The 13,739-nt window shown below is 37.5% G+C and overlaps 1 protein-coding gene across 1 annotated transcript; it reads left to right on the plus strand.

Moving 5' to 3' along the window:
* Positions 1 to 5,327: 5,327 nt before the first annotated feature.
* Positions 5,328 to 6,278, plus strand: LOC132011530 (olfactory receptor 52A5-like). The gene has a single exon (XM_059390239.1). It carries the CDS (start codon positions 5,328 to 5,330, stop codon positions 6,276 to 6,278), a length of 951 nt encoding a protein of 316 aa, XP_059246222.1.
* The last annotated feature ends 7,461 nt before the right edge of the window (positions 6,279 to 13,739 follow it).

Consider the following 13,739-nt stretch of genomic DNA (forward strand, 5'->3'; position numbering starts at 1 on the left):
AGATTTTATTCATTTATTTGACAGTCAGAGATCACAAGTAGGCAGAGAAACAGGAAGAGGGAGGGGAGGAAGCAGGCTCTCTGCTGAACAGAGAGCCCAATGCAGGGCTCCATCCCAGGACCCTGGGACCATGACCTGAGCTGAAGGCAGAGGCTCAACCCACTGAGCCACCCAGGTGCCCTGAGAGATCCTTTCAATGCAAAAAGAACAGGTCTACTCCCTAGGACCTAACCCAAGACACAAGACAAATACTGTGTGACTGTAACAAAGGCCATCAAGTCTTTCAGATAGATGCACGGAATGCAGACTTGTTAGACTCTTTCATTCACCACACAAAGATTCTGAATCTTTTCCATTCTTCGGCTTGATAAAAAGATTAAAATCTCTCTTTAAGTTCAAACCCTTTTTTTTCACCTAAGTAAATGTCAGGCATGAATAATCCTTCATAATTGGAAACCAGAAATAGATATTCTGACTGGCACTAAAATTTTGAAAAAAAATAAGAACACAAAATATATAATGAAATGCCCATAAAATAAATTGTCTTTTGAAATGTTAATAATAACTTTTTGGGATGTAAATATGAGGGTTTTCAATAATGACTGGGAAGTGGTTCTGATTGATTAATCTTCACAAAATAGTACATATATCCTATCAATCCTTTTAGAAAATGGTTCTCAATTTTCCATAGTCCATTTACATCTCTACAATCATAATTATTTATTCTAACAATGTAGATCTCTGGTAAATTACTTTCTTAGATTTCTTCTAGATACTTCCAGGGTCCTGCTCATAAAATAGATAAACGTATAAAGATATCTAATTCCAAGCAGAGGACTTTGGCTAATTGTTGTATCACTTCCCCTGAAAATCAGGAAAGAAAAGAATCAATATTCACTAGTCAAGTGTAAACTTTATTTGAAATTAAACTTATATATTTATATATGTTATAATATTTCTTGTTCATTGTCTTTATTTTAGCCACTTGGGAAGATATACTAAGTATATTAGAACTATTATGATTAATAATACCATCAAGTTGTACTACTTCCAATGTCATTTTAATGTACTAATAAAATATTTTTATACACACACACACACAAAATGCACATCATTACATCATCTGAATTCTGAACATGACTGAGACTATTTGTGTATCACATAGAAAGATTCCATTTAGTTCTCTGTCAGCATGTCTACAGTGATTAGTATGAAGAACTTGAGATGTTTTCACTGGCCTTCCTTGGTTCATTATTTGTATAAAAGTGTCATTGACTGTGTTATCTTGGGGCACTGTCTTCTCTTAGAAGTTTCTGGAAGGACAGTCTATTTGGCTTCTAATCCCCAAGGACACCAGGATTTGAGATTTTTTATTAGATGCAGATGTGCTATGAGACATAGTCTCCTAGGTTTTGAACCATATGTGTGTGCTTTTCACGGTTGTCCCGGGCTAATTTAAAGCTCACCAGTGACTGGTACAAAAAATCCCCAGGCGACAACGGTACTACAAAACAGCCATCCTCACTATCGGAAATACCAAAAAATTTTCACTCTGTGGCTTCTACATATGTTACCACAAATGATTCCAGGTGAGTCCTTTGGCCTTAGACCTGCACTAAGTGTGGGGAACATGGAGGATTGTTTTCAAGGAGAACACAACACCTTTATGCTCCAAGAAATTGGCAGGATGATAAAAGAGCAATGGGGTCTTAGAGTAGCTGCTTGTTTAAATGGGAAGAAGATTTTGTCCATGTTGCTGTTCAGAATATTTCTGAGTCAATTAATCACACACTGGGTGAGATATTTTAAAGTGAGCCTCACAGGAAGGAGAAGCCTTGAGGAAAATTAGGGCTGATCAAAGCACGGGAAGCTTATTTGTTTTAGGTCAGGAAATTATACATGTTTAGACTGGAAGAGTTCCAGTAGCAATGACGCCTCAAGTCATTCAGGGGAAATCATATCTGGTAACATGCTCATCAAGTATCTGAGGTAGTCAGGTGAAGGACAGGGTCAAAATGCCAGTTTTGTAGAGAGTGAGAAAACCTGCTCTAGAAGAATAGCCATGAGGCCTCATGAAGCTGGAAAAGTAAAATTATCCTGAAGGAAGGAAACTACTTTCTTCACATGATGAATATACTTTGAAGGAAGGTTTCCCATATTACTTATCTGATAGTGTGTTTACTGGCTCCTTTCCTTTTTACCCTTCTTTGGTTGACCGCCATATAAACTTCTGCCAAGCTGAATTTTGCACATTCTTCTCTCAGTATTCTTCAGGTCAGGTATGACCCACATAGCCATGTTAAATCTCCCAAATGCCAACACTTGATAAAGAGAGTAGCACACACTTTTGAGCCAAATCACAATGTTAGCCAGTATGTGAATGACCTGATGTGTAAACTTGGACCCATTTCATATGTACAGAATATAGTAAGCATGTGCGTATTTATGGATTTTATCTATTTGGTCAAATAAGAAAGTACTATAGAAATTTCTTCCCTCAGAATATGGAAAGGCACAAACTGATTAAAAACTCTTTTACAATCCAGCCTGATCTATTCACACACTGAAAGATAGCTCATATTCTTACTGAATTGAATGATAAAATCTCAGAAGACAAATCTTACTTGCTTTTTCTTCTTTTTCAGTATGCCATGTAATTTGGATCCAAGTAGATCCACTTAGAACAACAGCAAGTCTTAGTTTTTCATTAATGTAATGGATTAATGATATAAATACCATAAGATAAGGCAGACAGTGTAATTTAAAATGCTTAAAAGTCTTAGGAACACAAATAATACAATATGTATTCAATAAATGGTAAATACTAGTTTTGAATTCCAAGCAGTCAGGATAATGAAGATTCTTCCAAATACAGGATAAATAACTTCAACATGTTGCCCAATTGTTTTTTGAAGTGCTTGAAACAGGTAGATAATAACAAATCATTAGCACATAATCTCTATTTTTGGTTAATAATATAACCTTCTGATTTGAGGAAAATCTAGATTGACTCATATATTTGCAAAAAGAAATGTTTCCAAAACAAATTGTCTTGGGTAGGAAAGCCTGACTCATAGTTGAATTAAGTTAGGAGAAAACAGAGTAATAAATGCTTCTGCAATTGACCGAGATGTGTTTTATAGAACTTCACAAGTCTCAGGAACAATCTAAAGTTATCAGACAGAACTTGAAGGAATGTGGACAAGGTGTGATTATCTGATATTTTCTAAATAGCCTATCTCTCATTTTAGACCCTTGTCCTTTCTTTATCTGTTTTATACTTGCTGAAATCATTTTTAAAGGAGCTTAGAAATTGCTAAAAGAAAATGAATATAAGTTGGGAATTAGTTCATTACATATTCTGAGTAAAAAACACTTTCTTGAAGAAAATATAAATGCCAGTTATAAGGAATCACCAGACAAGAAAATTCTCAAGGGCGTTGAAAATGATAAGACAAATACATTCATGAGAGACCCTGATGATTATAATTTAATGTGTTAGATTCAGCAGCAAAGGACAGAGACTAAAAAACATAAAAGTATAAGTAAAGAAAACATTAAATTTCACAGAGTGTCACTGTTTTACAAATACTTAAGAATAAATGTATATTCAGCCTTAGGGATTGAAAAATGATTACTGATGGGTAGAGAGAAGAGCAGAGAGCACAGATTGGCATTTCAAATACATACAAGAGATGTGCAAAAAGCATGACACAGTAGGAACAAGCTCTGATAGAAACTGCCACAGAAGACAGCCATGAATTAAAAGTAATTGATTTCTTTTCACGGAGAAGAAGCAGGAAAAGTTGCACCATGCATGATTAGGTTTTGGAAAAACATAGAAACTTTGACAAATTAGGTTGAAAACACTCTGAATGGAGGAGAGAGGGATCAAACTGGGAAGACGCTATGCTGAGAAGACAGGCTGATGAGCTGCAAAACTGAAAAATACTCTGGTCAAACTTGTCTTCTGATTATGGTCAGCGGAATCAGTCAGCAGCACCATGATTGCTGACAGCCTAGTAGGAGTCTAGTTCTTGAAATGACTGTACTTTGCATTAAATAAATTTTTCCAGGTCCAATTAGCAGGTTACAAAAAAAAAAAAAAAAGCACATATGATGAGTGGAAAACAAAATACAAAAAAACTCTTTTTGTTCTATTAGTCATGGAATAGAAAAAAACCACCCTATCCATTTAACTTTTGTCATAGAAAGTGATAAAAGCATGTTGAAATATTGACCTGATGGTTGTTCTTACAAGGACATTCTGAAAAGAGAAAAATTGAAAGGATTCATTGAAAAGATACAATAAGATGGATGATATTCCATTGCACGTCTTTATGCATTCACTTGTTGATGGGCACTGAGGTTTTTTCCACATCTTGGCTATTGTGCATAACGCTGCAGTGAACAAAAGACTGAATATTTCTCGTCACTATTCCTCTTTTCCAGTCCTTTGTGTGTGTGTGTGTGTGTGTGTATATATATATATATATATATATATATATATATATATATATATATATCAGAGGTGGAATTGCTGGGTTACATGTAGATTGTTTTTAAGTTTTTGATGCACTTCCACATTGCTGTCCTTAGTGGTTGGCAAACAAACATTCCCACTAACTAGGTAAAATGGTTCCCTCTTCTCCATTTTCTCTGCAACATTTGTTATCTCTGAATGATGACAGCCATTGTAATGGAACTGAGGTGATATTTCACTAGTTTTCAGCCATTTGTGACCAAATGGTGAACTCAGAGTACATTATGATCTGTGAGAAGAGTCAGACAGATAAATTCCAACACATATGCTATCATATATGTGGAATGTTCAAAAAGCTGAATAAGGAAAAATTAAAAATAAAAATTATGTGTAACAGGGCAGAAGGACAAGAAAAGAGAGGGGTTATTTTATTAGTAGATAAATAAGTTCTGAAGATCTACAGCACAGGATAGTGATGATAAACAAAAATCATGTATTAAAATCATCAAACTTACCAAGAGACTAGATCTTCATTTTTCCAACCATGAGAAAGAAAACATAACAAAGCAATGTGATAGAGTGCTGGCTAACACTACAATGGAACTCAAAGTGCAATATGCAAATGTATCAAATCAAAAGGCCATGCACCCTGGGCTTAGAAGTTTTCATGTCACTTATCTTTCACATATATATAGGATCGAGAGGATGAAATATGCATTATCTGACTAAGGTATATTTTGTTAAAATAAAGTATTTTCTTCTTATTTTTTTATTCTCATAGTCTTGATGAGGAATAGAAGATGAAACAGCAACACCACTACTTGATTCTACAGACCAAATCATCATGCTCATACCCAATGGTTCTGTCTTCATGCCCCCTGTCCTGACACTCACTGGCATTCCTGGGCTGGAGTCAGTGCAGCATTGGATTGGGATTCCGTTCTGTGTCATGTATTTCATCGCTGTGATTGGGAATTCCCTAATTTTAGGGATAATCAAATATGAGCACAGCCTCCATAAGCCCATGTACATATTTTTGGCCATGCTGGGGGCCACGGACATTGCACTTAGCACCTGCATTCTTCCCAAAATGTTAGGCATCTTCTGGTTCCACTTGCCAGAGATTTCCTTTGAAGCCTGCCTTTTACAAATGTGGTTTATTCACTCATTCCAGGCAGTTGAATCAGGCATTCTACTGGCAATGGCCCTAGATCGATATGTGGCCATCTGTGACCCCCTGAGACATACCACCATCTTCTCCCAACAACTCTTGATTCACATTGCAGTTGCGGTGACACTAAGGGCTGGTATTCTTGTAGCACCATCTATTGTGCTCATCAAATGTCGTCTTAAACTCTACCGAACCACAGTGATCTCCCACACTTATTGTGAGCACATGGCCATCGTGAAGCTGGCCATTGAAGATGTCTGCATCAACAAGATATATGGTCTTTTTGTTGCCTTCTGTATCTTAGGGTTTGACATAATCTTCATCACCTTGTCTTACATTCAAATCTTTATCACTGTGTTTCAGTTGCCCCAGAAAGAGGCACGATTCAAGGCCTTTAATACCTGCATCGCACACATCTGTGTCTTCTTACAGTTCTACCTCCTTGCCTTCTTCTCCTTCTTCACACATAGGTTTGGTGCTCACATACCACCATATGTTCATATCCTCTTATCAAACCTGTACCTGTTAGTCCCTCCTTTCCTCAACCCTATAGTCTATGGTGTGAAGACCAAACAAATTCGTGACCATGTCCTGAAAATATTTTTCTCCAAAAAACCATCTTGATCATTATTGGCTCCTTCCACAGACATTTTAGGCTGAGTCAAGCAGGAACATCATATGGTGAAAAATTAATATCTTCCACAAACATTAAGTTCAGAAAGTATTTATTATTAGTAGCTTATAATTGAATGAGGTGTTCAACAACTTTGAAATAGTCAAGAATGATGGTTTGCTCTTCATATAAGAAATAAATTTTCTTGTGGCCTGAATTCAAAATTTTCTTTTTCTTGTGTATTTTTCCTATTAGTTTAAATATAGGGGTTTTTCTCTGGCAACACTTTGACCTACACAGAAACAAAATTACAGAAAATAGGACAATTCCAGTTTCTTCCAAGGACCATATCATATATCAATATTCTCAAATTGGTAACCGAGGCCATAGCTATGTTTCTAGCTATATCTCATTTTCTCTTTTCTTTTCTTATTTCTTTTTTTTAAAGATTGTATTTATTTGGCAAAAAGAGACACAATGAGAGAGGGAACACAAGCAGGGGTAGTGGGAGAGGGCAAATAGGAAGCCAGTTGCAGGGCTCGATCCCAGGACCTTGGGATCATAACCTGAGCCAAAGGCAGACATTTAACAACTGAATCACCCAGGCACCCTATAATTCATTTTCTAGTATTTGCTTTTGTATCTATATTTGGACACATTTAGGATCATTTACATGTTTCTCTATATGGTCTAAAATATTGGTAAATACGAAAATAATGTAAAACATAGTGATATGGGCAACACCAAGTAGATATGGACATAAAGTATAAACGGTGATGATGATGCATAGGAAAAAATATACTAAAAAGATTTCTGGAAAAGCATATTCACTAATAGGCTTTCTTTTGTTTTTGTTTTCTACCTTTCTTTAATTTTAAAGATATTTATTTATTTTACTATGTTCAATTAGCCAACGCATAATACATTATTAGTTTATGATTAAGTGTTCAACAACTAATTAGTTGTATATAACACCCAGTGTTTACAACCACACATGCCCTCCTTAATATCCATCACCTTGTTACACCATCTCTCCATTGACCTCCCTTCAAATAATCCATTCAATGAATGGGCAGAAGACATGAACAGACACTTCTCTGAAGAAGACAAAAAAATGGCTAACAGACACATGAAAAAATGTTCAACATCATTAGCCATTAGGGAAATGCAAATCACAACCACAATGAGATATCACCTTATACTAGTTAGTATGGCTAAAATTAACAAGACAGGAAACAACAAGGGCTGGCAAGGATGTGGAAAAAGGGGAACATTTTTACACTATTGGAGGAATGAAAGCTGGTACCGACACTGGAGAACACTATGGAGTTTCCTCAAGATGTTAAAAATAGAACTACCCTAAGACCCAGGAATTGCACTAACAGGTATTTACCCCAAAGATACAGATGTGTGAAAATAAGGGGCAATTGTACCCAGTGTTCATAGCAGCAATGTCCACAATAACCAGACTGTGGAAGGAACCAAGATGTCCTTCAACAGATGAATGGATGAGGAAGAGGTGGATCATATATACAATGGAATATTATTCAACCATCAGAAAGGATAAATACTCACCATTTGCATCAACATGTATGGAACTGGAGGGGATTATACTAAGTAGAATAAGTCACTCAGAAAAAGGCAGTTATCATAAGATTTCATGGATATGTGGAACATAAGGAATCATGCAGAGGACCACAGAGGAAGGGAATGAAAAGTGAACAGGAAGAAATCAGAGAAGGAAACAATCCATGAAAATCTTCTTTTTTTTTAACAGTTTATTGAAATATGATTCACATATAATAAACTAGCACATACATAAAGTATAAAATTTGATTAATTTTGGCATCTACACACCTATGGATCCATCACAACAGTTAAGATAATGAACTGAAACACTACTCCTAAAAGTTTCCAATGCTCCTTTTTGACTCCTACTGAACCTTCTTATATCCCTGGCTGGTTCCAAAAACCATTGATCTACTATCTGTCACTAGGGAGTAGTTTGTATTCTCAAGAATTTTACAAATTTGACTCATGCAGTGTAAATCTTTTGTAGTCTCTTCTTTCACTTGTTGAAATGCTTTTTTTTCAGGAATGAAAATGTGATCAGTACTTATACAGAAATAATACTTCTATAGACACACTTATAAATGATTTTATCTAATTAGAGTTTCACTCGAATGTGAAGGTTGAAGTTCCAGAAATGAACATTTGGAAATCTAATTCCCCTAGTAACTGTCTATGCAAGTATCTTGAATATAAAACCCATATCTTATTTATACTCAGTTCCACAATACATAGGGCAACCAATGCCAGAGACTTCTTAGAGCCTCTGTAAAAATGACTTTGGATAATGAACACCTCAGACATTTTCTTGTAATTGGTCAGGGGTATTCCAAAGGAACCAGTCTGAAGGCTTGAGGTACTATGCAACATCAGTATAGAGAATATCTGCATAGAAAGGAGTTTATTCCCATATTAATAAGATGAACAAAGATGATGTCATGAATGATCATTATGGAATCCTGAAATAAAGTATGAATGAAACACAAAACTGACAGAGGAGAGACTGACTCTTAAAACAGTGATTTCAGATCTTCACTCATTGCTAATCCTCTGCCCACGTCCCTTCAACCTCTGTCAGGATGCTTCAAAAATAGCTATCTGGTTTAATCTTATTCATTCAAGCATCAAGTGAACCAATAAGACGCTTACTGAAAAGAAATGAACACACAGAGAGAAACACAGGGATCTCTAATGTTGAATTGAGACATAGTCAGAGGAAGGAAAAAAAAAAAAAAAGAAGAAGAAAACCACCACTATAGAAAATGGAGGGGATGATAGTGTTCAAATGGCAGAGGTGGAGGATATTTTTTGGGAAATAAAGTCTTGTTGAATAAAACAAATAAATCTGAGTCGTAACATTTTGGTGCTTAGTAAAATTCACGTGAATATGAAGTATATAAAGTAAGAAACAGCGAATACCATGATAGAAGGAAGAAAACACATTTGTGGATATTAGACAAGGAAAAAAGATGTTTAAAAAGATAATAAACATTTAATTAATTCATTTGAATTCCGTATTAGGGGATTCAATATTTCAGGAAGTTGTGGCTACCATTGTGCATCCTGAGTACTTGATGACATTATCCCTCCAAGGGAAGAAAATGGCAAACATATGAATTTTTAGAGACTATAGCCAAAAATATAAAGAATGGAGATAACTGTGTGATATTTCTGAGAAAAAAATCAAACCTAATAGAATACGATGGTAGCATTGCTATGATTTGGACCTGTGTACAAATGTTGAATGAAGGTATGACAGTGGGCATCCAGGCCTTTCTCTCAATCTAATGAAGACTTTTTGGTTTTACACTTTTGAATATATTAGCTGGGTTTCTCATGGATACATTTCTTCAGTTTAACAAGTTCTCCACTACTCCTACTTTTCTGATGACTTTTAAATAAATGCATATTGAATATTTTCCTATGTTTCTCTCTAGTTATTGAAATGATCACAAGAATTTATTATTTTGATTACATGGTAAGTTAAACAGATTGACTTTCTTTTCTGTTATTTACCAAATATTGAATTGACACATATAATTATAAAAACAAAGATAACATGCATATACTGAATTTAGAGGAAGTCAGCTGGCTGTTGATCAGTTCAAAATCCAGCAGATGAGGAAAGGAGAGAAAGGCTGAGGGAAGCCCTGCTCAACTCCCTAGAGCATCAGTAGGTGTGTGTCTGGCAAGGGAGAGTGGCAGCAAGCTCCGGAGGTCACTTTGGAAATCAATTAAGAGCATCTGTTGTGGGGTGCCTGAGTGGCTGAATCAGTAAAGCTTTTGGTTCAGGTCATGATCCCAGGGTCCTGGGATACAACCTACATCAGACACCTTGCTCAACAGGGAGCCTGCTTCTCCCCTGCCTGCCATCCTCATGCTTTTGCTATTCTCTCTCTGTGTAAAATAAATAAAAAAATATTTTAAAAAAGGAAAAAGGGTGTCTGTTGCTTTATTCTCATTTTACCAGTGATGGACATGAAGCTATGGAGAGTTACAATAAATACCAGAAGCACACACAGCGCAAGTTTCAGCCCTGATTAGGAAGGAGCAGAGCTATTTCCGTCCAAAAGTTGGCTCTTTCCCACCACGAGCTGTTGAAATGACCTCACAGCATTGTGGAATGTATATTTTGCCTGTGGCATTGAGTATCTCTCAGGTCACCAGTGGAATGTGCACACCCCCTAACACATTAACTGTTGCCATTAGCATTGGCGTTTGACCAGGACTTGAGAATGCTGTACTCTAGTTATATCAAAACTACTTCTGCTATCCCTAGAGATGGTTTGTCAGACAACAATATCATCCTTCTGTTCTCCTTGATGAACAAACCACAGCTGGTATACTGAGAGAACTTCCATGTGAAACACAAGGGCCTGGGCCAAGAGATTTTAATCCACACATGGATCCGTTTGGTATTTAGCATGCCCGTTTTGTCTCCTTTTCAGGTCAGAGTTGTTCCATGCTGCAGATTCGGGAACATAGCAACTTTTCAAGGTATAAAGAAGAGCTGTTTGCAAAGTCATGCTGAATGCACAGTCACTGAAGAGCTGCTTCACTCCGACCTCTGAGGTCCTCTTTAACTGAGTGTTGCAGCTAATTAAATGCAGAGTCCAGGGTAATATATAGGCAACCACATGGACCAGCTAATGGGTGGAGGTACATGTCTCTGTGGCATATGCGCTGTCTATGATGCAAGGAATGAGGGACTTACTCCAAAAAGCATGCTCTCTTAAGAGCAGGAAGTGATGGCCTTAAGTTAAAGGCAGACAAACAAATAGCATAGCCTGGTAATCAGACAGATGAACAAGAGGGCTGACTATGCAATAGGCTCCCTCCCACTTCCAAACTTCTTCCCCACAACCTGCAAACATCCTCCTCCCTGGGATCACGGTACTGCATCCCTTTGAATCTCCATGGGATGGCCAAGAGTATGTAAGTGAGATAAGTGAGAAGAGGCTCCCATTTGTTTTATTTCCAATTTCCTCTCCTTAAAATACATAGATAAAGTTGGCAACTTTGCTCAGGCAAGACATGGAGTCCCACGCTATGTATTCCCCATTTTTTGTGTTCCATTTCTCCATTATATAAGTGAGAATGAGGAATCCCAATCCGTAGAAGTGTGAACACACTGTGCTGTTTAACCAAGAGAACCTACTTCAACACTGTCAGCTCCTGGATGCACAGGATACATTTCAGGTCTCCTGGGAATTGAGTAAGATGCTCCTCCTGAGAAATGGTGGCTGTTCCTCTGGCTCTGACCATCCTTCTTTGCCACAGGGAGTAAGAAATGTCTCAAGATTTGCAAAAGCTTATCAAGTTTGGTCATCAGGGAAAATTATGTCAAAACGCACAGATATTCCAGCGCTGGGACCAGCAAAGAGCAACCTTCTCCTGCTCCATTCACTTCCCACCACTGCTTCCGGATACTAAGTAAGTGAGTAGCTGGGTAACTGGGCATGAAATTCTTTGTGTTGAGGGATGAACACAAGTAGAGTCAGTGAATGTAGATTCCAGAAGCAAACTTACAAATCATAGAAAGTAAGAGTACAAATAATTTTTTGATAGTGTCTGACTTTGAAGTTTTAGGAGCTACAATTCAACAGCAGTCATGATGGACTGGAGGATCTGCTTTAGAACATTGGGAGGTTAAGGAAGTTAACAGTATGCCACCAGAGAAGGTGGGCAGAAGTGCAGCTGTTTTCCTTGAAGGAGAGCGGATCATGGGTAACTTGAATCTTGTGCTATTATAACTGAAGATGTATAACTCAAAAAGGGGACAGTGCCTGCAGGGAATGTGTTTCTTCCCCAGGAGGAGGTCTTTCTGAGAGTGAGGGTTGCATATCAGACAGGCAGGGCAGGCTTGCAAAAGCCTAAGCACACATGCAGTGGGCTGCCAGGAATGCTGCTGTGGGTGGATGATGCGGGAGAATAATTTCCACAGTGTGCCAAATTTAAAATTTCTGAGTAGAAACTAGGGTTGTTGAGGTCCAGGGAGAAACCTCAGATTAATATTTGGAGGGTGTGACTTGGTCTATGGGCAAATGTTTCAAAATGCTTAAGAAAACACTTTGAAGACATATGGATCAGCTTCACTTAGAGTCAGACAGCTACTCACTTAAGCAATATCTCCATGCTCACTTTAAATAAAATTTACCCATGCATAATCTTGTCAGCGCCTTAACGGAACTAGGGTTAGTTGCTGGTGTGCAGTTGTTGGGGAGTGTGAAGTGTACTCAGCAGCAGCCTGCGTATTGCAATGAGAATTATGTCTTGGAGGCTTCTTTTCCTGTCTCTGCTGACTCCCTGGCACTACCACCTGATTGTACCTATGTGTTTGGCAACTATCCTCCATGGAATTACCTGGATAATTCTCAAAGAGCCCTACTCCCTCACATTTTTCTTGTGTTGGCTTCTGTGGAAGATAAAAATTAGAACTTTCTAGTTCCTTCAGCGCTATGCAGCCCCAATGTCTACACAGGATCATCTCTGCCAACCCTGGGCTCCCAATCTCATTCCATGACCTCCCCCCACATCACCTCAGCCTCTTCCTCATGTCCGTTCCGGTTGAGATACCCACAGTTTCTCTTTTATACCAGGTACTCTTTAACCCTTTCGATTTTATTTAATATTTTCAAACTGGCCTTCCTGTATGATATGTGCAAAAAAGAGCATTGAGGAGCTGTGGGTGCTTATCTAACAGAAGTATTCCTATTCAACACTTGTGTCCTGAATCGCAATTGCCATTCAAAATTATGCCCCTGCCATTGCATGAGTCAGAGTGCCGCAGCTATAGCATATTTGGAAACCTCTGGGTGATCAGGAAGTTCAAGGTAAGGAGAATCATTAGGACCCCATTAATGGGTTCTCAACCCTAGAGAAGGAACTTCAATTGATTCTTTGTCAAGGAAGTGTTTGTATGTTCTACAGAAATAACTAGTTTTTCTGACATGACTGGAAAATAAAAAGAGATAGAAAAGAGATAGAAATGAAACAAACAAAAAGTAGAGTGAATTTTCATATTTCTCTGTCTCCAATATCATTCCAAAATTATTCTCTCTAATTCCCATGACCAGGTTGGAAGGAAGAGAAGATGAATTGGGGGAGAAAGGATACCACCACTCAGCAGCCTGATCATGATATCCTTATCGTAAGCATGGTGTCCAAATACCCAGTTGTCTTGTGGTGAATATCACTGAACTGGGGCGGATTTTTTTACTAAATTGTATACTGTGGACCTTGCCATTGATTTTCTAATTAATGAAAACTAAGCTGATAAAGTCGGTTCTTCTACTTTTGTAAATCAGTGATTGTATGACTGGATGAGAATAGGATATATTAGAATACATAGAATCACAGTTTGGCAATCTATATCCCTTTGCTCTAAAAGGCCCTGAACTGCC

The sequence above is a fragment of the Mustela nigripes genome, chromosome 1 (assembly GCF_022355385.1).
Source record: "Mustela nigripes isolate SB6536 chromosome 1, MUSNIG.SB6536, whole genome shotgun sequence".
NCBI lineage: Eukaryota > Metazoa > Chordata > Mammalia > Carnivora > Mustelidae > Mustela > Mustela nigripes.